Source organism: Suricata suricatta, chromosome 9 (genome assembly GCF_006229205.1).
Source record: "Suricata suricatta isolate VVHF042 chromosome 9, meerkat_22Aug2017_6uvM2_HiC, whole genome shotgun sequence".
In the NCBI taxonomy this organism is placed as follows: Eukaryota; Metazoa; Chordata; class Mammalia; order Carnivora; family Herpestidae; genus Suricata; species Suricata suricatta.
Genome location: NC_043708.1, coordinates 102,585,248 through 102,611,801, shown reverse-complemented (window position 1 = coordinate 102,611,801; position 26,554 = coordinate 102,585,248). Strand labels below are relative to the sequence as shown.

At 48.5% G+C, this 26,554-nt stretch overlaps 1 protein-coding gene, 1 long non-coding RNA gene and 1 pseudogene across 2 annotated transcripts; 1 reads left to right on the top strand and 2 right to left on the bottom strand.

Moving 5' to 3' along the window:
* Positions 1-3,448: 3,448 nt before the first annotated feature.
* Positions 3,449-3,781, bottom strand: LOC115302679 (annotated as a pseudogene).
* Positions 3,782-5,516: 1,735 nt separating this feature from the next.
* LOC115301156 lies at positions 5,517-14,154 on the bottom strand. Its single transcript, XR_003912995.1, has 5 exons — positions 14,135-14,154; positions 12,153-12,328; positions 11,743-11,910; positions 6,109-6,148; positions 5,517-5,639 (listed from the first exon to the last, which is right to left on the bottom strand). It is a non-coding gene; the product is annotated as an uncharacterized LOC115301156 (long non-coding RNA).
* On the top strand, positions 8,607-21,916 carry CILP (cartilage intermediate layer protein). Its single transcript, XM_029950835.1, has 9 exons — positions 8,607-8,641; positions 10,117-10,287; positions 12,243-12,335; positions 13,000-13,269; positions 14,530-14,709; positions 15,107-15,421; positions 16,206-16,314; positions 16,996-17,153; positions 19,092-21,916. Exons 2-9 carry the CDS (start codon positions 10,200-10,202, stop codon positions 21,443-21,445), a joined length of 3,567 nt encoding a protein of 1,188 aa, XP_029806695.1. The 5' UTR covers positions 8,607-8,641; positions 10,117-10,199; the 3' UTR covers positions 21,446-21,916.
* The last annotated feature ends 4,638 nt before the right edge of the window (positions 21,917-26,554 follow it).

The window sequence follows — 26,554 nt, the reverse complement described above, 5'->3', positions numbered from 1 at the left end:
TTCCCCTTCTTCCCTCCACTCACCCTGGCCATCCGGAGTCTCAAATCTTTGCGGCCTAGGTGCTGTGTGGGCGAAAGAATCTTCTTGGAAAGAGGGATGCTCCTCACACTCAACTCTCCATAGCTCTAGCCCATAAAACAGCTGTGTGTCCTGGAAACTTCCAGCCAGGGAGGGCTTCCACCCAGCATCCATCTCACCCCTTCTCTGACCAAGAACGCCCCCATCTTTCCTGAAGGCTTTTTTGGACTCATCTTGGTCAGAGCTGAGGTCATACCACACACAGAGCCACCTGGGCCCTCTTGAGGGAGTCATGAAAAGAAGCCTTGGGTCACATGAAACACGAGGCAGAGTCTGGTAGACACATGGGTTGAGCTTCACGAACAACCAGGGCAAACACATGGTGAGTGTGACACGTCGGGGAGGGGTGTGTGGACACTTGTGAGAGACCACTCTAGTAAGCTGTGCAGCCCCTAATCCTACACAAAATCATGAATGTAGATTTCTGAGAAATCCTGGGGGCACCGTGGGACACTGTGATGTCCACATAGAAAGTATGAACTCACTGCTTCAGGCAGTAAACACTACAGTGTCACTGGGTGTGAACAGACTGACTACAAGTACACCATAGCAAGTCTGGTGAACATCATGGCGACATGGTGGAAATCCCACAGTCTGTGGTGAAAACAGTGGGGTGTGAACATATTGTGGTAAGCCTGATGACTCTTAGAGACACTGCTTGTGAACATAAGGCCGTGACTGGTGAATACTCTGGGGACAGTGAAGTGACCCTGTTTGGAGCTGGCGGAGCTTTCAGTGGTGCCTGCAGTAAGCACGTTACTCCAGGGGGAGTCCTCTACTGGGCATATTCTAGGGCATCTGCTGGGCCACAGCCCTTTCTGAGGGAATCTGCTTCCACGTAAAACCTGCACAAAGTAAAACAAGATGCTGACAGGTTTCTTTCTCTCTCATTTTTTAAAGTTTATTTATTTTTCAGAGAGAGAGAGTGAGAGAGAGCAGGGGAGGAACAGAGAGTGGGAAGGACAGAATCCCAAGCAGGCTCCACACCATCAGTGAGGAGCCCGACATCGGGCTCGAACTCACGAACTGCGAAATCATGACCTGAGCCGAGATCAAGAGTTGGACGCTTAGGGGTGCCTGGGTGGCTCAGTTGGTTAAGGCTCCGGCTTCGGCTCAGGACAGATCTCACGTTCGTGGGTTCAAGCCCCGCGTCAGGCTCTGTGCTGACAGCTAGCTCAGAGCCTGGAGCCTGCTTCTGGTTCTGTCTCCTTCTCTCTCTGCCCCTCCCCCTCTCATGCTCTGTCTCTCTCTGTCTCAAAAATAAATAAAACATTAAAAAAAATAAAAAAAAAAGAGTTGGACGCTTAACTGACTGAGCCACCCAGGAGCCCCCAGGTTTCTTTCTCTTTCTTCCATTTTCTAAGCTGGAGTTATTATGGCTGTTCAGTTTTGCTCAGCTCTTCTGGGGTGTGTTGATATGGTTACCAGGTGGGGAGGAGTCATATCTGGGTAGGCTTGTAACAAAACAAATGGAGGGTAAACTCTCCAGGTTGACAGCTGTGAAAGTGGTGTTTTAATATCAAGACTCAACTCCTGGGGTGCCTGGGTGGCCTCAGTTGGTTAAGTGACTGACTTCAGCTCAGGTCATGATCTCGAGGCTAGTGAGTTTGAGCCCTGCATCAGGCTCTGTGTTGGGGCTCTGTGCTGACAGTTCAGAGCCTGGAGCCTGCTTTAGATTCTGTGTCTCCCTCTCTGCCCCTCCCCTGCTTGTACTCTTTATCTGTCTCTCAAAAATAAATAAAAACATTTAAAAATTACAGAAAAAAGACTCAACTCCTGATATCAAAGTTACTAGTTAGACCTTTCAGGTCAATTCCTCCTAGGATAGGGGTCCTTGTGTTTGTGGTTGTGTTTTTAGTAGGTACATGTCATTTTTTTCTTCTTAGCATCCGTTCTTCCTACTTCCAATGATAGCACTGCAATTTTCCTTTGGGGAAAAATCAGTCCATGTGATTCCAGTGGGGCTGATATACCCCTGGCTCGAGAAGTGGGCTTATTAGAGCTTTCTATCCCATGGTTACAGGGACTGGGCCAGGAATGGGTCAAGGAGAGCATTTCCCACAGCTTCTGCTAGAACAGTTCAGGAGGAGACACTTCCTTTCCACTGGAGATTCGAGAGGTGCTAAGAGGGAGCCTGAAGCTTTGGAAGATATGACATGGAAACAGCTTCTATTCTAGTTACTACTGTTGTGTAACAAACTACCCAAATCTTGGTGGCTTAAATGACAAGTAAGGATGAGAGACCACATCCTTACTTTTTTTTTTCCATGTTTATTTATTTATTTATTTTGAGAAAGAAAGAGAGAGTGCACATGAGCTGGGTAGGTCAAAGAGAGAGAGGGAAACAGAGAATACCAAGCAGGCTCTGAGCTGTCAGTGAGAAGCCCTGTGTGAGGCTTGATCTCATAAACCATGAGGTCATGATCTGAGCCAAATTCGAGAGTTGGGTGCTCAACTCAGTGAGAGACCCTGTGGTCTCTCATTCTTAATGATGACCTAGAGGTCAGGGTTTCATGTAGGACTCGAGTGGGTAATTCTGCTTTTTGTGACATCAATTGAGGACACCCAGTGACACTCCCCTGATAGATGAGCTGGTCTGGTCTGTCAAAGGTAGCCACAGTCACATGTTTAGTGTCTTAGTGGGACTACTGACTAGGACACCACACCAGGCCTCTCCAAGATGATGGTCTCAGGGTCATTAGACTTCTTACATGGCAGCTGACTTTCCCCAGAGTAAATGTCCCAAGAGATCCAAGTGGAAGCTGCATGACCTTGTGTGAGTGGCCTTCAAAGTCCACTTCATTTGGGGAACCTGGGTGGATCAGTTGGTTGAGCTTCTGACTTCAGCTCAGGCGGTGATCTCTAAGTTCATGAGTCCAAGCCCTAAACTGGGTTGGCTGCTGTCAGTGCAGAGCCCACTTCAGATCCTCTGTTCCCCTCTTCTCTCTGCGCCCCCCCCACCTCTGTCTTAGAAATAAACACTTTAAAAAAAGAAAAAAAGAAGTCGACTTCATTCTTGGTTGCAAGCAAGTCATAAACCAGTTTAGATTTAAGGGGGGGCGCCTGGGTGGCTCAGTCGGTTAAGCGTCAGGCTTCGGCACAGATCATGATCTCACAGTTAGTGGGTTAGAGCCCTGCGTCAGGCTCTGTGCTGACAGCTCAGAGCCTGGAGCCTGTCTTCGGATTCTGTGTCTCCCTCTGTCTCTGACCCTTCCCTGCTCATGCTGTCTCTCTCTCTCTCTCTCAAAAATAAAACATTAAAAAAGTTTAGATTCAAGGGATGGGAAACAAGATTTTCTCTCTCTCTCTCTCTCTTTCTCTCTCTTATGAGACCAAATCTACACCTTTATTTATTTACTTTTCAGTTAGTTTAAATCCTTGAGGGGTACAGCATCACATGGACTCTGTGGCCAGTGGCTTTAGGAGGAAGGTTACTTCGGAATTTGGCATGAGCCATGCCACTGTTTCCATGAGCACGAGTTACTTTTCCCCAGATTACTCTGGTTTTATTCGGTTTGCCACCAGGAGTCACTGTGTTGTTTTTTGCTTTGTACACATAAGCACATCCCTTACCTAGATCGAACTCAGTTTCATCTCAGACATAAACACCTTCAATTTTAAGAAAAGCTGTGTGCTTCCTCTGGTTCCAGAGACCTTGCTTATAGCCAGCAAAAACAGCTTTGGACCACAGCCTTCCAGACATATTTGTCGTTTCAGGAGTCCTGTTCCCAGTAGGCCTCCACGGGTTCCAAGGTGGCGGAAAGAGCTCTCTCTCTCTCTTTTTTAAGTTTAGTTATTTATTTTGAGAGAGAGAGAGAGCGAGCGAGCATGTTTGCAAGTGGGGGAGGGGCAGAGAGCAAGGGAGAGAGAGAAGCCCAAAGAGGCCTGAGCTGACAGCACAGGGTTTGATCCCACCAGCTGTGAGATCATGACCTGAGCTGAAATCAAGAGTCAGATGCTTAACCACTCAGGTGCCCCATGATTCTATCTCTTGATGGTAGAATAGCACAGTTACATCGTACAAGAACATGTGTGATGGAAGCTATAGTAGCCATCTTTGGAAAGTACAGACTGCCACACCCTCCTTGAGAATAAAGCCATCTCAGAGGAAGCTGCTGAGATATGAAAAGAGAACAGCCCTGATGTTGTCTGAGTCCCTAGGTCCAATTTGCCCCAAAACTTCAGTTATGAGAGCCATCAGATTCCTTTTCTGCTTAAACCAATCTGAATTGTGCTTTCGTTTCTTGCAATGGAAAGAACTTTTAGTCTTAGCATACCAGTTATCTATTGCAGTGTAACAGACCACCCCAAGACTCAGTGGTTTATTAATAGTAATTTGTTATTTCTCATGATTCTGTGGGTTGGCTGGACCATTCCTCTGCTGGTCTTATTTGGGCTCACTCATGCAACCACTGGGGTGGAAAGTTCAAGATGGCCTCATTTACATATCTAGCTATTGGCTAGGGGCCTCAGTATCCCTCCATGTGCTTTCTTATCCTCCTGTAGGATAGACTGACTTTGCTACAGGGTGAGCTCAGGACAATGTTCCAAGGGAATGAAGAGAGCAAGTTCTCTTGAGGCCTAAACTCCAGAATTTGTAGAGCATCACTTTTGTCATTTGCGAGTGTGGGAGATGCAGAGAGAGGAAGACATAGAATCCAAAGCAAGCTCCAGGCTCCAAGCTGTCAGCACAGAGCCTGATGTGGGGCTCGAACTCATGAACTGTGAGATCATGACCTGAGCTGAAGTCGGACACTGAACCAACTGAGCCACCCAGGCGCCCCAACCCCCACCTTTGTCATACTCTTTTGTGCAAAACAAGTGACAAAGCCCGTCCGTCTCATAATGAGGGAATTACAGAGAATTTGTGGTCATTGTTTGTAGATAGCTGGATTAGATTTAGTGTATGTCTAGGAAGCAGGGTGTGTATGCCAGGCAGGCAGAGTCAGACTATTCTAGGCATGTTCTCATTGAGGAGCACATAGTTGGAATGTGATTTCCATGGTGGCCCCTCTGAGCTGAGGGCCCCTCACTGGTTTCCAGGGACAACTCTGAGTTAAGAACTACTGTATCTGAGAGACTTCACCTCTCAGAGCCTCAGTTTTTCCTTTGTAAAATGAGTGTGATCATCACAGATCGGCTGTGAGGCTGAAGATGATGACAGTGAATGTGCTTAGGAAATTACAGTGCCAACTGCCTGTGAACATGATCCTGAGAAGGAGTAACCAAGATGGGCCTGGGTGGTCATAGACAGCAGGAGGGAGGACATGTAGATGGGATTTTGAAAGATGGGGATGTTCACCCTGGAGGGGAGGAAGGGCTGGATTTCAAGATGGGAAGCTGAGGAATAAAAGCGCAAAGGCACAGAGGCAGAACAGTGACAGACTCAACACTGGACTGGGAGAACAATGAGGTCAGAGAGTGAGCTCTCCCACGGCCCTGGACTCTGGATTTCTGGGGTCCGAAATACTGGGTCAGCAGCCCCTGGTGGTCACTCAGAGAGGAAGTCCTCTTGTTCCCAGGAATCAGCAGCATCCTGTCCCTCCCCAGGCCTCCGCAGCCTCCTCAGGCCACAGGTGGGTGATAAAAGGAGCATGGGAGAGGAGGTCAGAGAGAACGTTGGAGGCAGACAACCTTCTGGAGCCACTAGGATCACATCAGACCCTTCTCCCCCACTACACACCCAAGTGTTCCCAAGTTCCTTTCCCCTCAGCCGGGTGGGGACTGTGGCCATAGGCTTAGGTCACAGGTGGCCTGGCTACACTGGGCTCCAAGCCTTGATCAGGGGTGGGAGTGGTTGATGGGTTTCCAGTGTGTTCCAGGCAGGAGCTTAAAGCTGCTGCAAGACTAGCCTGGCCTCCAGAAGTCGCAGATGGCTACTTGTGGCTGGACCTGACCTATCCAGGCCAGGCCTTGGCAGTCCAGACCTGTGGCCACCTCCTAAGCCCTGCCTATCCTAGGGTCCTGACTGAGGACAACGCCTCTTCTTCCTCAAAGGAATCCTGGGGGGGGTGGGAGGGGTAGACTCACCTTCACTCCGATCTAGCTCTGCACAGCTCTCAGCTCAGTCCTGTTTGGGACAAGAAAGGATCCTTTGATGGGGGGCAGGGGGGAGGAGCTGGCAAGGCAGGGAGGGAGGAAATGGGCTGAAGGAATACAAAGGGCAGGGTTGGAATTGGAACTCAGGGACTCTAGCTCACAGTCTCTCAGCCCTGTGCCAACAATGGCAACACCCACTGGCCATTTGGGGGTAAGGAGGAGGGGGCCCCAGTGTGAGCTCTGGGCCAAGCAAGGAGACCCAGGCAGGATTCGTGGCCTAAAGAACTCCTCTTTGCCAAAACCTCATCCCATAGGGTACCCTGCCTCCCACTACAGTAAAAGAAGAGAAGGGTGCAGTTGGGAGCCTGGGGATGTCCCTTTCACACATCCTTGGGTCCATAGAGTGGAGGCCTGATTATCCTGCCCTTGACCTCTGGTCCTCTGGTTTACTTCTCCCCACCTTCCTCTCTTCTATATCTTGCTCTCTTTATCTAGCCTCAGTGGTCAGTTTGCTTCTCTGGCCAGACTTCTTAGAGCTGTCATGCCTTCCTTTCTCTCCTCCCTACAATGTTTGTTGTCAACATCTTACCAAACCTTGCCAGCACTGCTGGGGGCATCAGAGCTTTCTCCGTCCAAGTTTTTGTTGCACAGGTGTAGACACTGAGACCCAGGGTCACCTGGGTCATTACTTGTCCAAAGTCACACATCAGAATCAGCAACAAGCCAGTACTAAGGTTTTTTACTCCCAAGTTCCTATTTTTTCAGTCTTTGTCTGTCCTCAGACTAGTAGAGCTTTTATGGGCTTCACCAGTTCAGACTTTGCCTTCAAAGACACGCCTGAAGCTGCTTCATGGTTTGGTTCTGATAACAAATTGGACAAGACTGGGGCTGGCTACAAACTCTATGAGCCAATGGCTGGGGGCTAGGAGGGAGACCAAGCTCTAGGAAACAAAGCAAACCAGGTCTGAGTCTTATGTCAGGTTTGGGGCCATTGTTGCTCAACATCCTTCCTCTATACCCATCCTCTCCCCAAACAGTCTGTGTCCAGGGTGATGATCAGAGAAGCAAAATTCCTAAACCCTGCTTACACACACACACACACACACACACACACACACACAGAGAAAGACAAAGACACATACAAGCACACATACAGAGCTCTCTGGATGAGGGTCTGGACTGTTTGCTGCGGGATCATTAGCACATGAGGTTCATTCCTCTGAGTGCAGGGACATGTCTCCTCCCTTGTGACCTCCCAGTGCCTAACCTAAAGCCTCCTAAAGAATAGGAACTTGAAGAGGGTGTATGGGAAGAGTGAGCTGACACTGCTGTTGGGGGCCACTGAGGCCAAGCCTCCATCTCTAGGCCCAGGAATGAGGCAGGAAGCCCAGTCTAGGCCAGATGAGCCTGGCACACAAGGCAGGTCCTAACAGGTCTTGCTGTGTGGTTCCTAGTATGCCCCTGCCCATCTTCTGCCTCCAACTGGGACTTGGATGCCGTCCATGAACCAGCAGCATCCGTATCACCTGGGGGTTGTTAGAAATACAGTCTCAGGCCTTACCTCAGATGTACTGAATCAGAAACTTGGTATGGGGTGGGGCAGCAATCAGACCTCCAGGGAATTCTAATGCATGCTAAAGCTGTAGAACTGCAGCCTGTAACAACAGGCAGACTCCTGCTGGCAGGGAGGCTGCTGAAGTCTAGAAGCACAGACAGCTGCTTACGCCACCTACGGGTAAGGCTGTTCGTTGCTGGAGGGCCCCATGACTGAAGGCAGACACATACACACACACACACATACGTGAGCGTCTGGCAAGGTCTCAGAGACTCTACATGCAGTGGTTCTGGGGTCCAGTGCACATAGACAGGCACCCAGGTAGTAGAAGGTAGGGGCAGGGAAGACCTGTTCTCACTAGTTGATATCCTGTGTCCCATAATTCCTTTGTTCCCTTCCCTTAAGGGGGCCAGAGAGGCTGAGTAGTCACCCAGCTCAGACTGGAAGCCCCCAGTGGAGAGATCTGTGTGGCTAAGAGAGTTTGGAGTATGTGCTAACAGCAGCAAAGTTCTTTCTCCACATGGGCGGGCCAGGGCCAGGGGAATGTGGGGGATCAGCAAGCTTAGGCAAGAGCACACCACCCCCTGAGCCATGAAATACTGCCCAGATGTAGAATAGCCCTTGGCCCCTTCCCAGGGCTGCTCCCAGTGTCCGCATTACCTCCTCTTGCTTCTCTCTGCTCTGGCCTGTGAAGCCCCCAGCAGCTGCCCAGCTGGCCCCTCCCCAGGTTTTGCAGCATCTCCGCCTAAGGATCTGCAAGTGAAATCCCGGCCTCTGGGAGCTCCTCTGGGGGTTTTGGGGAGGGGATGGGGAGGCTGAGCTTCCTGGTGCTCAGATCTGGTTTCGCTGCGCTTCCCCTGGCACACTGCCACAGGCTGAGCCACTAGCTGTGCTATATAAGGCCTGGCGGCTGGACGCTGGAGAGACGAAGACTTGAACCCCCAGCTGAAGAGTCCTGCTCAGGACCCGGTAAGCTCCACTCCCATTTTCCTCACCCCATGCTGGCACTCCACAGCCCCACTTGGCTCTTCTGGCCCTCCCCTGACTACCCTGCATCTCCCTGAGATAAGATCCCCACTGTTTCTGCCTTGAAGTTCTCTCTTTTCTCCCACTGGTTCAGTCATCCCTCTCCTTTACCTGAGGTCAGGGGCTCTCCAATGGTCCCAGTCAGGGTCTGGGTGCCTGCTTTTTTCTCTCGGTCAGCCAGTCTGCTTTGTCCGAGAGTTCTGAGGAGCGTGGGATGAGGAGCCTAACTAACAGAGCATATGCTGAGGAAACTTCCGAGGCCTGCCAGATGGGAAATGGTTTTTCCACAAGGTGCCTCAGGCCACCTTGGCCTCCCAGACAGTCCTAGAACAGTCTTCGACTGGATGCTAAGCAGCACTCAGCTCCTTGCCAGAGCCCAAGAGCCTGGGGTAAGACACGCAATGGGGACCTTGGAGACCCCTATGCCTCTGTTCCCTTGGCAGAGAAACAGGTGGGAGAGGGGGTTGGCAGGCTTAGAGCTAGAGGGTCTGTGGTGTGGGATTGGTTTGTTGTTCTCCTGGGAAAGGCAAGTGCTTTTGGATCTTTTGTTCTGCAAAGGAGGAATCTCCCCTTTCCCACCACACCCTGCAATTTGGTCATTGAAGGCAACCACTTCTGAATCTCCAGGAACTGGTTAGATTCTGGGTAGGCCAGAGCTCTGGGGAGAGATAAAAATAAGTAGGAGGGAGCCTGGGCCTCACCGCATGGATATTTGCCCTTATTGCAGTGCCCGCTTTCCTCTCCCTGCTCCTACAGCCCCTAACCCGTCCTTAGCAGTTATTGGGGAGTCCTGGCTTCTTACAGTGTGTCCCCTCTGCTCTCCTTCAGTGAGCTCCTGGCTGTGTAACTCTCAGCTAGGCCCTAACAAGCAGGCCAGAAATGTGTTCCAGCTGCAGCCCATGCACATCTGGGAATGTGTTCATGGAGGTCGTGTGTCTGAAGCATCTGTGCCCTCCAGCTTGCCTGTCCTATGAGGGGTCACTGTATTCAGGACTGGGCTACAGTCTTAATGTAGCCCCTTTGTGCAAGAGTGTGAACCCCACCAAAGGGGAGCAAAACATGCTCCCAAACCCAGGTCTTGGAAGTGATGAATGAGTCACCCAGAGGCTGCTGGGAGTGAACCCGAGGCCCCTCATCATTGCAAAGCACCTCTTCACCCTACTCTCCCTCATGCCCCATCTTGATATGGGCTCCTGGAGCCTGGTTCCAGGATCTGAATCCAGGTCTGCCATATTTGAACTCAAATGCTGAGCCTCTGCAACTCCCAAGCTGACCAGATTCACAACTTGGGCAGGTGTTACTTCCCTCAAGACTTTTCTGTCTACCCTTCCACCCTTGATAGGTTAAGAAATAGTTGTGCTCAAGCCATAAGAGATGACACAGAAATGTGGAGCCTGATAAGCATTTTTCCTTTGCAGGACACTGGATCTGAGAAACTTCCCAGGGGACTACGTTCCCAGCAGGACCTCACTCTGAAGCACCTTCACCCTTCTCCTCACCCATGTTTCCCACAGAGCCTCAGGGAAAGATGGTGGGGACCAAGGCCTGGGTGTTCTTCTTCCTGGTCCTGGAAGTTACCTCTGTGTTGGGTACAGGCTAAGTATCTGCTCTCTCCTAAGCCTCTACTTGCCATAGTGAAGTCATATCTGGTCTGGGACTCAAATATTTATTTGCCATAAGCCTCAGCAAGTGTCTTAAGACCTGGTTTATAGACTTATTAATAATTTATATTCTGCTTGTTTTCCCAAAGAATTTGAGATGGTTCCCAATATCAAAATTCAGAGAACAGAATCCTTTAAATGAGGAGAGAAATTAGCTGTCGCTCAAAGGGAGGGAAAAAGACAAGAGGGGTATCACCACTGAGTGCTCAATTTAGCTCTGAGATTCCTGGCAGTCAAAGCAAAAGGGAATCACAAGGGACCACTTGGGTCTTAGAAGCAGGTTTGGGGTCAGTCTGATTTTAGTTTCATAAAAATTCTTCTGGCCTGATGCTCAATTTCATTTAGACTTTGCAGCCAAATTTCACAGACACCAGACCCCCTTCTCCTTGTCCTCTGACCCCACCCTCTGGTGACAGAGTTTTGGTTTTTTTTTTTTAATGTTTATTTATTTTTGAGAGAGAGAGGTAGAGAGAGAGGGAGACACAGAATCCGAAGCAGGCTCCAGGCTCTGAGCTGTCAGCACAGAGCTGACACAGGCCTCGAAATCATGAACCATAAAGTCATGACCTCGGCCGAAGTTGGACACTTAACCCACTGAGCCACGCAGGTGCCCCAATACTGAGTTCTTGAAGGGGTGGGTAGAGGGAATTTGCCTGGTACATCTAATCTAAGCATCAGGGCTCCCAGCACTGCCCTGTGTGTTTCCCATCTCCCTGTTCTCTCCTGATTTCTAACCACATACTCAAGGAAGGCAAACACTGCTCAAAGCCCTCTTGTAAAGCTGCACGTGCTGCGGCCTTTATGAGTACCCACGCGGGAACAAAGTCTGCCTCTCGTCTTGCAGAACCTTGTGTGTGCCCACTCCCCACCTTGCTCCTTCCACCCTGACGGCTGCTGTTTGTGAAGATGATTAACATTCAGCCATCTGAGGGGAAATCAGATTAGTTTGATTAAAAGTGCTCCTATCACCCCAAGTAAGCAGCATAGAGAATTCTGATTTGGCTCCTTCCATGAGAAGTTAATTGCCTTTTCAAGCTGGGGCTGCCCTCTGTTCTCCTCCTTCTCCTTGTGGAGACCCCAATCCAGCATCAAATGGGGTAGAACTGGCTTGTGGCCCGAGGACCCTCGATGCATCCTTGTGAGTTGCTAACACTTAATGGGCAAAAACTATGCTAGGCACTGTTCTAAGTGGATTTTATGAATGAGCTTATTTAATCTCCACAATGCTCTGAGGCAAGAACTATTATTATCCTCATTGTATGATGAGGGAACAGGGGTCAAATGAGTTATGGATCTGGCTCAAGGTCAAACAGTTAGTGGCAGAGCCTCTGATGCTCACCACACTCTCAAACTGCACGGTTCAGAGATGTTTACTTGCGTTACCTCATGAAATTCTCATGCCAGCTGGACTACCACCCTCTGAGGTGGGAACTAATATCTCCATTTTACAGATGAGGAAAATAAGGCTCCATTCTGCTGAGAAGGACAGGCCCAGATCATAACGTAGGGGCCTGGCCCACCGGCTGCTCACCAGCATCCGATGATCCATGTCTAGAACAAGAGCAAAAAGACAGCTACCATTTACTGAGTATGCACTATGTGCGGGTCTCTTTATATTCATTATCACCCTGAATATCCATCAGAACCCTATGAGGTAGCAACTGTTAATGCAGCACTGTGTTATGGAAAGCACCATTAAAAGAATAAAGCTTTTGTGAGGTTGTATAGACAGTTGGCAGCAGGGTGGAGATTTGAACCCATGTTCAGCGCTCATGCTCCACCCACCACATTACCTGCTTCCCTGCATCTTAAGAGGCCGGTAGCAGGACCCTCCTGGGCCCTTGTAACTAACAGTCCTGGCCTCTTCTCCTCCTTGCCCTCAGGGAGGCAGACGATGCTCACTCAGTCGGTAAGAAGAGTCCAGTCTGGGAAGAGGACCTCCAGCCTCCTTGCCAAGCCTGGTGACTCCCTGGAAAGTGAGTTGTGGCTGGATCAGGGAGGGTCAAGAGAGGGGTCTTTACTGAGCTTGCTGGGAAAATCTTTGAAGCCAAGTCACAAAGTCATGGTTTCCATGGAAACCCACTTTTATAAGATGTTTGTCCTACATCTCTGTCCAGGCAGAGAGACCTAGTATATAGGAGGATAGCTTAGACTGTGAAGCTGCCTGACTTATTCAGGAATGCTATAGAGTTTGCTGGGGCCAGAGCACAGGCTGGAGGGGAGATGGAGGGGGGTGGGAGATGAGGATGGAGAGATAGCCAGGGCCAGCTCACCAGCACCATGAATGCCTGGCTAAGGGATTTAAGGCTGGGGAGTGGTGTGGTCCAAGCCACCTGGAGAAAGCTCACCCTGACTGCAGTGTTGGGAAGGGGTGGGGGTGAGTGGAAGGGGAACTTGGAGGTAGGGAGACCAGGCAGGGAGTTACTAACATGGTACAGCTAGGCTGCTGAGAGTGTTAATGGAGTGCCAGGTGCAGAAGGATAAAGGACTGGAGAGTTAGAGAAGACAGGACCTGAGACCCACTGGGGGTGGGTGAGAGGTGTCAGGAGTGATTTCTGGGAGTTAAGCAGGAAAGTAGGATGGAGCTCACCTGGGCTTCTGGGGCCTGGTTCCTCCCTGACCTGCCTCTGTCTCTCGTAGGTCCTGGTGAGTGGACAACGTGGTTCAACATTGACCACCCAGGCGGGCAGGGTGACTATGAGCGGCTGGATGCCATTCGCTTCTACTATGGGGACCGAGTGTGTGCTCAGCCCCTGCGGCTAGAGGCTCGGACCACCGACTGGACACCCGCAGGCAGCACTGGCCAGGTGGTCCACAGCAGTCCCCGCCAGGGCTTCTGGTGCCTCAACAGGGAGCAGAGGCCCGGCCAGAATTGCTCCAATTATACTGTGCGCTTCCTTTGCCCCCCAGGTGAGCCCGGACAGTCCCCCAACCACGACCTCCCAGCAGCCTCAGCACAGGGAGAGGCCATGAGAACTCTCCATATTGAACACACACAGGCTTCACCTTCCTCAGAATAATGCATTAGTGTCAAGAGAGCCATAATCTTCCCCAGAGTGTTCTGTGCTAATGGATACTTTCCATTCAGCCCACTTAAAGTGTGTGTGGCAAGGTGGTGAAGACCACAGGCTCTGGGGTGGGGTTTCTTGGGTTAGAATCTTGGGTCCACCACCTGAACTATGTTCCTTAGGCAAATTTTCTGAAGCTCTCTGAGCCTCAGGTTTCTTACCAATGGAACAGGGATAATATTAGTAAATCTTGATGTGAGTTTTTATTAGGATTAAACAAGATAATGAATGTAGAGGATTTAACCCAGATGAATGTTCATTAAGTGTTAGTTTCTATTATAATTCCTATGTGCCAGACACTGGGCTAGTTACCTACTAGTTACAACTGACCTGTGAGGAATCTTCATTTTGGCAATTTACTCTGAGTTCAGAGAGGTTAAATAACTTCTCATAATTACACAGCTAATAGGTGGAGAGCTGGGATTTGAACCCACGTCTGTGTTTGCAGAGTCCCAGAGTTCATGCTCCACATCCTCCCTCTCCACACAGGATAATACAGGGCCAGCTGCAAGGCTGCCCACTTCTCAGATGGCCACCCTCCCTTCCTGGGACTCTGCCAGCGCACACAGCCTGACCCTGCAGGCCCAAGTGGCAGTGGTGGTCATCCAGAGTGGGGGCTCAGGCTGGGCCAGGTCTCCTGGACGAGGTCTGATGTCCCCATTCCTGCACACAGGCCTCAGAGCAGAGGTGAGAAGGGAGCTTGATACCTGAGTGACGGAAATCCCAGGCCCTGGCTTCCAGGCACGTCACAGGGGGCACTGCCACAGGAACATGTGGCTGTTTCCACATAGTGGAGAGGCAGAATGCTGCTGTCCCTGGACATCCTAGGACAGCATACTCAAGTCCCAGTGCTTGGCCAGCAAGTCCCTCTTAAAGCCACGCCTAGTCCATGGTACCTTTGTGCAAATTAGAGACACCATTTCCTTGAGACTCTTGACTTCCATCAGCTAGAAAAGTCATTCCAGTAAATATAAATATCAATGACATGTGTGATGTAAACAGAGACCCTGTCTCTCTGAGAAAAAAGCAGCCTCAGGGTCAGATTTCCTGACAGATTCCCTTTGGGAAGTAAGTCAGACTGTCTGCTGATCCTGCTTTGCAGGGTCCCTGCGCAGAGACACAGAGCGCATCTGGAGCCCATGGTCTCCCTGGACCAAGTGTTCTGCTGCTTGTGGTCACACTGGAGTTCAGACCCGAACACGCACCTGCCTGGCAGAGACGGTGTCACTGTGCAATGAAGCCTCTGAGGAGGGCCGGCTCTGCATGGAGCAGGCCTGTACAGGTACTGCCCTTGCTCCGGGTACTGGAAAGACATGCTACCGAGGTTGATGTCACCTGGAAGGATAGGTCAGAGGGTCAGACCAAGACAGAGGGATTCGTTCATTCATTCAAGTATTAAGTGAGCATCTATAATGTACTCTGCTGGGGGATGCAGAGGATAATGTGGGAGCACAGCACAGGGTCAATTATAGCTTGGGAGAATCAAGGACAGCTTTCTCATGGAGGTGTCCTGTGCTAAGTCTTGAAGGATGAGTAGGAATTAATCACACAGGCTGATATGGAAAGGTAACAAAGACCTAAGGAGGAGGGGAAGCATATGTGATTCCACAGGCTGATATATGCCTGATGGAGGGCCAGAGTCCATATAAGCCCTCCTGATGTGGCCTCTTCTTTTACAGCCTGTGATCTGACCTGCCCCATGGGCCAGGTGAATGCTGACTGCGATGCTTGCATGTGCCAGGACTTTGTGCTACATGGAACTGTCTCCCTGCCTGGGGGTGCCCCAGCCTCAGGGGCCACTGTCTACCTGCTGACCAAGACGCCTAAGCCACTGACCAAGACAGACAGCAGTGGGAGGTTCCGAGTCCCTGGCGTGTGCCCTGATGGCAAAAGCGTTCTGAAGATCACAAAGACCAAGTTTGCCCCCATCATGCTCACACTGCCCAAGACTAGCCTAAAGGCAGCCACTGTCAATGCAGAATTCATAAGGGCAGGTACTGTTCTCCGGGGAAGGGCTGGATAGGAAGACTGGACTTTTAAATAAAGGGATCATAGTGCTATGAGCTGGCTCCCCAGCTTAAAGAGTAAAATTCCAAATCCTTATCATGACCCACAAGGCTCTACATCATCTGGCTCCCCCATTACTTCTCTGCTCTCTTCTTCCATTACTCTCCCTTCCACCCCCTCAGAGTTATTCTACTCCAGCCAGAATAGCCTCCTAGCTGTTCCTCAAATATGCAGGCACACTCCTGCCTCAGGGCCTTTGCACTTGCTATATACTCTGCTTGGAGAATTGTTCCAGCAGATGTTGACAGGGCTTGCCCCCTCAAATGTACAAGTTCTTCCCTGGCCACCATATCTAAAATAGTCAATTATAATACAATGTGAGGTTTGAAAGTTATGTAGAGAGTCTAGAGGAATCCAGACATGGTGCAGAATTGCCAGAAAATCCTGCTGGAGGCAGCAGAATGGGAGTATTGCACTATTCAAAACAGCCGGCTCTGTCCCAACAGCGGTGCTTGGGAAGCTTAGTTCACACAAGGTCCCCTTGGTTCTCTACTGCCCCACCCATATGCTGTTGAAAGGCCACAGAAGCTGGTCCTAGGCCAAGGGGGTGGACTCCATTCTGGACCAGTTCCCTTAGAGAGGAAGTGAGGGTGGGAGTAGGGGTAAAGTCATACAATTTTAACACATGACAAAGAACTTGAGGGAGCGAGGCTCTAGACAGTCGGCCACAAAATAAAAAACCAAATCACCATTTCTTGTCTTCTGTCCCAGAGACCCCATACATCGTGATGAACCCTGAGACAAAAGCACGGAGAGCTGGGCAGAGCGTGTCCTTATGCTGTAAGGCCGCAGGGAAGCCCAGTCCAGACAAGTATTTCTGGTGAGTATTCTGCCAGCTACCTTGCCCAAGTTTTTTCTTGGAAACCAGATCTTTCTTGCATTGGATCTGGACTTATTCATTGTAATAATAACCAACAGAATAAAGTTATCAGTAAGGCCATGGCACAGAGCCCATAAGTTGGCATTTCCAAGTGGGAGCCAGCAGGGTTGAGGCCTCCTGGATAACCAGCAAAGCCCTGTCACTACCTGCTTGGAGCTGGGATCCCCACAGCGCAGCTCTGGTCTCAAGGTTCTACTTGCATACTCTTGGGACACAGAACAAGGTCCTCCAGCCCTGCTTCCCCTGACAAAAGCACACAAGGTCAGAGTCCCCAATGGCTGTGAGGCTCTTACCCTTCAGACATGTTACAGCCATTATCTTGTCTGATGCTCCTAACTGTTGTGTAAAGTTAGCTAAGAATCACTGGCCCCATTTTACAGCCCAGGAGGCTAAAGCTCTAAGAGATGAGATGAATTGTCCCAGGATCCATAGCCAGTTAGTAGTGAGGTTGGGACTCAGAATCAAGCCTCTTGACTCCCAGGTCAGTTGGTGCTCTTGGATGAGCTGAGTCAGAGGTGGGGTTGGCATCTATGGGGCCCCATCCATCATCTGTCTCCCTGACTGCTTGTTCCTAGTACTCTCCCATCGTCCCCTCAGCCTCTGCCTCTCCGTTCCTTGCAGGTACCACAATGACACGCTGCTGGACCCCTCCCTCTACAAGCATGAGAGCAAGCTGGTGCTGAGGAACCTGCGGCAAGACCAGGCTGGCGAGTACTTCTGCAAGGCCCAGAGTGATGCTGGGGCTATGAAGTCCCAGGTTGCCCAGCTGGCCGTCATAGGTAAGCCTGGCAGCATCCCCGAGTCTGGCACGGGGCCGGGGAGCACCCCAGTGGGCTTATCCGGGCAGTAAAAGCTTGGGCTTTTCTGCGTTGTGCACAGTGCTCTGCCCTCTAGGACACAAAGATGTCACAGGCCTGAATCCCACTTTCATAGAGCTGCCAATACAGGAAGGGTGAAGAAATATAAAAAAGAGACAAATAAGTACAAAGATGGAAAAATGCACTGAAACAGGAGACAAGGGGCCATGGATTCTATAGATGAAACACAGAGACCGTCCAGTGTGAGTGATCACGAATGACTGCTTGAGAGAGCAGTGTTACGTGAGCTAAGGTTTACAGGAGAGGGTGACCTGATGAGAGCCAGTTGAGAACCTTTACTTGCAAAGTGGGAGCAGGGGGAGGAAAATATCTTAATAATTAGTCTAAACAAGACTAAACACAAGGCAGAGAGAGAAAGTCATTGAAATGATTCTGGAATATTTCACAGACTCCAAGAAAGTTGAGAAAGGGGCCTCAGGCAGGCAGGACACAGGGCTTTTGGACTTCTGCAGAGGAAATGGGGGGCCCCCTTTGTAGTGGTTCCCGATCCATAATATCAAAGCTCCCACTTATTACAATTATTTTTAACATTGCGTTTAACATTCTGAAGTTAAATTGATAGATAATAATTACACGTAATTTCTAAATATATATGTACATGGCCCTAACTATAACATAAGGGAGAAATAAAACTTTTTTATATGAAACAGTATGTATTTCATTGTGTAAATGTTTTGGCATAAGGACGTGAGAAGGCTAACCGAGTGGTCAGACACTTGCACTTCAATCCAGTCGCCAAGAATGTGACAGCTACAAATTCTGAGGATTCCAGAGTTGTCATCTGGTGGTTCACATTCCTTGGCTAATGTCACTGCAGGTACTTGGCTTTTCTGAACAAAGGAAAAGTTCTTGGTAATGTTCCAGGCTAAACAAGGTATAATCTTAGTTTGATTTATATGGTAGTTACTGTCTTTAAAAATTCAACATATGGTTAAAGCCACATATAAAATTGTAGGCTCTGATCATTTTAAACAGGTTTTCTACCTACATGAATGTCTGCTGAGATATGTGAACATCATGTAGAATGCAGAAAAATTCTTTTTAATGTTTTTATTTATTTTAGAGAGAGAGAGAGATAGAGAGAGAGTGAAAGAAAGAGACAGAGACAGAATCTGAAGCAGGGTCCCAGGCTCTGAGCTGTCAGCACAGAGTTCAACACAGGGCTCAAACTCATGGACTGTGAGATCATGACCTGAGCCAAAGTCAGAGGCTTAATCAACTGAAACACCCAGGTGCCCCTAGGGTGCAGAAAAATTCTTAATGCAGAACAGTGCCAGACATTATAGGACACAGAGCAACAATGCCCCCCGCCATGCCAGCAGCACTCCCAATTTTAGTCATAACTCAAAACACTATCACACATTTTCAAGACCCCTTCATTGAGAACCATGACTCTGATGGTCTCAGCAATCAACTCTGTTTCCCCATGTATAAAATGGGATTAATAATAGCTATTCCAGGGCTCCTGGGTTGTTCAGTTCATTAAGCATCCAACTTCAACTCAGGTCATGATCTCATGGTCCATGAATATGAGCCCCTCGTCGGGCTCTATGCCAACAGCTCAGAGCACGGAGCCAGCTTTGGATTTTGTGTCTCCCTCTCTCTCTGCCCCTCCTCTGCTCATGTTCTGTCTTTCTCTCTCTCTCAAAAATAAACATTTAAAAAAATAATAACTATTCCATCTCCCTCAGAAGAGTTGTGTGAGAATAGGGATCATGGATATGCCAGCAAAACCAAATGGTTTTGAAAACCATAAAGCACTATAGAGAGGTGAGGTAAGGGTACCCTTTGTATAGGATGTAAACTTACTTTTAATATTCTCACCATATCCTTCCACAGCCCATTATGAGACTCCTTGCAACCCAACCCCTAAGAGCTACCTTATTCGGCTGCCCCATGATTGCTTCCAGAATGCCACTAACTCTTTCTATTATGACGTGGGCCATTGCCCTATCAAGACCTGTGCAGGGCAGCAGGATAATGGGATCAGGTGCCGGGATGCCGTGGAGAACTGCTGTGGCATCTCCAAAACAGAGGAGAGGGAGATCCAGTGCAGTGGGTACTCTCTGCCCACCAAGGTGGCCAAGGAGTGCAGCTGCCAGCGGTGTACAGAGACTCGGAGTATTGTGCGTGGCCGTGTCAGTGCTGCTGACAATGGGGAACCCATGCGCTTTGGCCACGTGTATATGGGGAACAACCGTGTGAGCATGACTGGCTACAAGGGCACTTTTACCCTCCACGTCCCCCAGGACACTGAGAGGTTGGTGCTCACGTTTGTGGACAGGTTGCAGAAGTTTGTCAACACCACTAAAGTGCTGCCCTTCAACAAGAAGGGGAGTGCAGTGTTTCATGAGATCAAGATGCTTCGGAAGAAAGAGCCCATCACCTTGGAGGCCATGGACACCAACATTATCCCCCTAGGGGAGGTGGCTGGTGAAGACCCTGTGGGAGAGCTGGAAATCCCATCCAAGAGTTTCTACAGGCAGAATGGGGAAGCCTACACAGGAAAAGTAAAGGCCAGTGTGACCTTCCTGGATCCCCGGAATATTTCCACAGCCACAGCTGCCCAGAGTGACCTGAACTTCATCAATGATGAAGGAGACACCTTTCCCCTTCGGACATATGGTATGTTCTCTGTGGACTTCAGGGATGAAGCCACCTCAGAGTCACTTAATGTTGGCAAGGTGAAGGTCCACCTTGACTCAACCCAGGTCAAGATGCCAGAGCATGTGCCCACAATGAAACTCTGGTCACTCAATCCAGATACAGGGTTGTGGGAGGAGGAAGGTGACTTCAAATTTGAAAGTCAAAGGCGGAGCAAAAGGGAAGAGAGAACCTTCCTGGTGGGCAACATGGAGATCCGTGAAAGGAGACTCTTTAATCTGGATGTCCCAGAAAACAGGAGGTGCTTTATCAAGGTTAGGGCCTACCGGAGTGAGAGATTCTTGCCCAGTGAGCAGATCCAGGGAGTCGTGATCTCTGTGATCAACCTGGAGCCCAGGACTGGCTTCTCATCCAACCCCAGGGCCTGGGGCCGCTTTGACAGCGTCATCACAGGCCCCAATGGGGCCTGTGTACCTGCCTTCTGTGATGACCAGTCCCCCGATGCCTATTCTGCCTATGTCTTGGCAAGCCTGGCTGGGGAAGAACTGGAAGCAGTACAGTCTTTTCCTAAATTCAATCCAAATGCTATTGGTGTCCCTCAGCCCTATCTCAATAAGCTAAAATACCGTCGGACAGACCATGAGGACCCACGGGTTAAGAAGACAGCTTTTCAGATCAGCATGGCCAAGCCAAGGCCCAACTCAGCTGAGGAGAGCAATGGGCCCATCTATGCCTTTGAGAACCTCCGGGCGTGTGAGGAGGCACCACCTAGTGCAGCCCATTTCCGGTTCTACCAGATTGAGGGGGACCGGTATGACTACAACACTGTCCCCTTCAACGAGGATGACCCTATGAGCTGGACTGAAGACTACCTGGCATGGTGGCCCAAGCCAATGGAGTTCAGGGCCTGCTACATCAAGGTGAAGATTGTGGGGCCAGTGGAGGTGAATGTGCGCTCCCGTAACATGGGGGGCACCCACCGGCAGACAGTGGGAAAGTTGTACGGAATCCGGGATGTGAAGAGCACACGGGACAGGGACCAACCCAATGTCTCATCTGCCTGTTTGGAGTTCAAGTGCAGTGGCATGCTCTATGACCAGGACCGTGTGGACCGTACCCTGGTGAAGGTCATCCCTCAGGGCAGCTGCCATCGAGCCAGCGTAAACTCCATGCTTCATGAGTACCTGGTCAACCACCTACCACTAGCAGTCAACAATGACACCAGTGAGTACACCATGCTGGCGCCCCTGGATCCACTGGGCCACAACTATGGCATCTATACTGTCACCGACCAGGACCCTCACACTGCCAAGGAGATTGCACTTGGCCGGTGCTTTGATGGCACATCCGATGGCTCCTCCAGAATCATGAAAAGCAATGTGGGAGTGGCCCTCACCTTTAACTGTGCAGAGAGACAGGTGGGCCGCCAGAGTGCCTTCCAGTACCTTCAAAGCACCCCTGTCCGCCCCCCTCCTACAAGCACTGTCAGAGGAAGAGTCCCCTCAAGGAGACAGCAACGGGCAAGTAGGGGTGGCCAGCGCTGGCGTGAACGGGCCACCTCTCTGACGTTTCCTGGGGTTTCTCAGTAGCCTCTGAGCAACTCAGTCTTCTGGTACTTTTCTTCCCCCACCCCATGCAACAGCCATTGTGAGACTGATGCATAAACTGTCACTTGGTTAATTTAAGCACATCTGTTTTGGTGCAGTTTGCTTGTTTTGGTTTCTTCATGCCTTTATTAACTGTCTTTATTCCATGATACTGATTTACACAGAGCCCCCAAGATGGCAAAATAAAGTCCCTTTGTCCTGTTCTTTAAAAGAAATACAAGAAAATGACCAATGGTAAAGTCTGTGACCATCAACGAAAATGTACTTCCTTTTCTTTTTGCAGGGTTTTGCTCACCCCTACAATAATGATAATCTGATGTTATAGACCAACTAACCAATATAAGGCATATCTCTTGGCCTTGGTTTATAGGATGTAAGCAAGGCATCTATCACAGATCATACATATAAATGGTGGTGAAATAAAGGAATAAACTACAGTATTTATACTTGAAATGTAAATAACTTATTCATCTTTGCTAAATTTGGAACTCTAGTGCACATTCAGTGTGAAGGTATTCAATACAGGATAATCGTAGTTCCTTTACCAAGACTGGAAAGAATATCTCATATCAACAACTGCACTAGGTTGCTAATTATATTAGTGCATTTCCCTTTACATCTACTTTTGTTCTTGCTAGAAGCCTAGTGTACCTCAGAGCAAATGTCAATAAATGCACATTTTATACTTGTTTTTCAGGCCCCTGTCCTGTCTCTTAACTATTAAAGTGAGCCAGCTGCTCAGCGGGACAGAGGAGACTCTTGAAAGTGGTCACAAGGTGGCATGAGGCGCAACCCACCCCCTATCCCCACCCCCTGTTACAGGGTTGAGTAACTAGGCACACACTCCAGCCATCAAGTTTGTTCTCATGGATCATATTTTCCACTTGCAGAGAAGAACAAAGATTCCTGGAGTTGTGAGTATGTTCTGGGCTCCTGAGCAAAGCTAAAAACATGTTCCATTTCTTTTTCTTTCTTTCTTTCCAATACTGGGGAGCTTATACAATGGCTTGGCCCAGGGTATGGCAAGCTGGCCAAGTGCTCCTTCAGCAACCCCCCACAGCCTGCTGCCTTCTCCAGCTGTGCTGGCTGATCTCACTCAGAAATGATGGGCTTTTTTTTTTTTTTTAATCCTAAGTGCTTCTAAAGACATCCAGCTTTTCCAGACACCAGATCTCTGTTGTGTGTAACAGCCTCCGTCCCTTGAGTAAAACAACTAGTCCAAATGGACAGGGCTTTGTTATTGGAAAAAGTATTTCGTTTAAAATAGTAATCCAGAGGCCAGTGGAGGGCACCAGAGTAATCTTGGAGGCATCTAGAGTCAGGATGGTGAAACATGGGGTTGGGTAAGATGTAGACTGCCCCTCTCCCAAACCCTCCAGAATCTGTCAGAAAAGAAGCCCAGGGGCCTGGGGGAAGAGAGGGTATCATTTAAAATCAAAATAAAAAGTTTTCTTTGATCTCCTGGAGTTGCAGCTCTTCTTGGCCACCTCTGGCCTGGCCTGGACTTTATTGTCTTGGATGAGTATCTATCCTGCTCCCAAGGGTGTGCTTCATAATCAATTAGAAATTTCTCTGGCTGAGCACCTCATTCTTATGACCTCAGAGAAAGTGAGTGAATGCAGGGCTGGGGCCTAGTGGCCTTGTGAATACTCCTTGACCTGCTTCCAGACTATACTTCCCAGGGAGTAGCCATCACTATTTGACAAGCTTGACTGTCCTTGCTGAGGGGTCAGTGGTTAGCTTTCTGCAGAACAGAGGCCTCACTGCTTCAGGAGTGAGTGTGTGGTGCTTTCACCTGATCACCCAGTTCCCTTCAAACTCATAAAGAGGGGGTGCTAGGAAAAGTGAGCTGGTTGGGCACTCACCCCACATGCATCCTTTTGTGTTTTCTACTGAGGAGCTGAATAAATGGCCTCCAACAGGCAGTAACTGATACCTGATATTTTTCTTCACTCACCAAATACTTACTGAGTGCCTACTCTATGCCAAGCCATGTGTGCAAGCAGAGAGTCCTTTATGTATATGTAAAATACACTACACATGGTGGCACCAGACTTGGAGTTCTTGTGGTTGGACTTGGTGGGCAGAGGAGGTTTCTTGGAGGAGGTGACATCTAATTTGAATGATGGTTAGGAGCTGGTTTGCTGAAGATGTGGCTGTCAGGCTCAAGGGCAAAACTAGGGCTAGAGGCTGAGAAGGGACGGCAGACAAGGAAACTCTATCAAGTTGAGTTCATGTTATCTAATATCTAAGCAACTTGCTTCTAAAGACAGCCGTGCTCCCTGCTAGCAGTGTGACTTTGGTCCAGTTGGGCTCCCCATTTTCCTCATGTATAAACGAATTGGTTGTCTACTTAAAATATAATGTTACATGTCAATTATATCTCAAAAATGAATGATTTTTTTAATGAAGGAGTTGATCTAGATTCAAATCTAAACCATCTCTAAAGTCTTTTCCATGATTTTCAGTGAGGCAAAAAGAACAGTTTCTGGGATCCCTCTGGTTCATCAAACTGCTGATGATTCATCGGGTGTTTCCTTCCCCTGTGGAGACTCTGCACACTGGGTGGACAGAACATTCATTTTAGAAAAGCCCTGGGGTTTTGGTCTCAGCCTGCTGTACACAGGCTGATCAGCCAGTCACCGAGAGTGAACTGTATGGGGATGCACACCAGATGGCAGGGAGAAAGGGCACAGGCAGATAGAGTGACCCATCAGCTGCTTCTGTTTCTAAGCATGGACATTTTCCAGGCAGAGCTCTCTCTAGAGTTTGGAGAGCTTTAGCAGCTGAGGTGATAGAGGAAAACATCACCAAGAAGTCAGGACAAGAACAGTTTGGAAAGAGGACCTAAGCCAAGTTGGAGGAGGTACAGGGACAGGTGGGAGTTTCAGGCAAAGGGACAGCTAGAGCTGAGGAGCAGAGGTGGGATTGCACACTGAAGGCTTTTGTTACAATAATAGGGGGTGCCGTGTCAGCAGACATCAGGAAGGATGGAACTGAGCACTGGAAAGCCATCAGAATTCAGGCCATCACTCTCTCTGGCTTTGATTCTCTTTTATTCTCTCTCAGTCTCTAACTCAGTCTCGTTCTACATGCTCTTTTTTCTCAATCTTTCTTTGTTTCTGTCTCTCTGCCTTGGCTTTCCAGGTCCCTCTCTCTGGCCAGTCTATTTCTGTCTCTTTCTCTCAACATCTCTACTATGCAGGATCCCTTAGTTTCTCTTTGAAAATCTGGTTTCTCTGTTCCCCAGCCTTCATAGAAGAGGTGGTCATTCCCTCAAGTCAAAGAAGAGCCCTGCTCTTAGCCCAGATTCCTTAAAGACAATAACTGATTGGTCCAGTTTGAATCAGCACTCCACCTTTGGTCCAATAAACTGTGGCCATAGTGGGGGGTGGGGGGGGGCGGCATAAAAGTGCAGTTCTATTATACAGTGATGGTTGCTGGGGAGGTGGTAGAAATTCAAGAAAGGGAATCCTGTTGAGTTGTGGAGACACCCCCAAAAGGTGAATACCTCAAGCGGATAGTGAGCAGATAGCAGGTTTACTGGGAGTTTAGTGTTTCACATTTCCAAACATGAGGGGATTTTAAATACATTGAATAAGATATGTGTGGCACCTGTTCTTTGAAATCTGTAGAATGTTTCTTCGTAACCTAGTACCTGGTCAGTTTTTGTAGTTTCTTTGTGCAGGTGGGAGAAAAGAAAATGCATTCTCTAATCATTGGGTGCCGAGCTCTACATAGAATCATTAACTCGAACTTGTTAATTGTTCAGTTCAGAAATCTTCCACTAGATGGTACATGTCATTTGTCCTTGTGATTAAATTTCAGCTTTGGGGCGCCTGGGTGGCTCAGTCGGTTAAGCCTCCGACTTCAGCTCAGGTCAGATCTCACGTTTGTGGGTTCGAGCCCCGCGTCAGGCTCTGTGCTGACAGCTAGCTCAGAGCCTGGAGCCTGTTTCCGGTTCTGTGTCTCCTTCTCTCTCTGTCCCTCCCCCTCTCATGCTCTGTCTCTCTCTGTATCAAAAATAAATAAAACATTAAAAAAAAATAAAAAAATAATAAATTTCAGCTTTATATGTTTTGAAGTTCTTTTAATGGGTGCATATTAAGTATTGAATCTTCGTGCCTTCTTGCAAATTGAATCCTTTATCATTATGTAGTTACATTCTTTGTTCCTATTGTGCTTTTTTGTCTTAAAGCCTGTTTTGTCTAATAATATAGCTCCCAACTTTCTTTGGGTTAATAGTTGTTCATATCTTTTTACTTTTAATCTTCTGTATCCTTTTATTTTCATTTAATGTTTATTTATCTTCGATAGAGAGACAGACAGACAGGTGCAAGTGGGGGGGGGCAGAGAGCGAGGGAGACACAGAATCTGAAGTGGGCTTCAGGCTCTGAGCTCTCAGCACAGAGTCAAATGCCAGGCTCGAACTCATGAGCTGAAAGATCATTAACTGAACTGAACCGACTGAGCCACCCAGGTGCCCCTCTGCATTCTTTTAAAGATGTGTTTCTTGTAAATGACACTGTAGCTGGATTTTAGATTGTTTTAGTAAGTCTAAAGATCTATATATATAACTGGTGAGTTTAGTAAATACATATGGTGATTATAGTTATGTTTGGATTTGATTTTACCATCTTGCTGGTTTCTTTCTAAATCACTTTTTCTCTTATTTTCGGCTTTTGTATTGAGTAATATTTTTCTTATTCTATTTTTTCCTTATATTGATTTGGAAGTTTTACACATTTGCTATTCTTTTAGTGCTTTATCTTGAATTTTTTTTTCCTACATGCTGCTTTTAACAAAGTCAAAGTTAGTTGTATCTTCAGTCCTTAAACTATTTTAGTTTTTTTGCTGCTCAAAATAAGCATTTATTATTTTGTACAATGTTTGTTTAGATTTACCTGTTTATCACCTCAGATCTTGTTTTAAGGCCATTTTTCTTCTTCCAGAAGAGTATCTTTTAGAAATAATTTTAGGGAGGGTCTATTGTTGGTAGAACAATCAGGTTTTTGAAATTAAAATATAATTCACATGCCATAAAATTCACAGTTCAATGGATTTGTGTATTCACAAAGTTGTTTGGTTTGG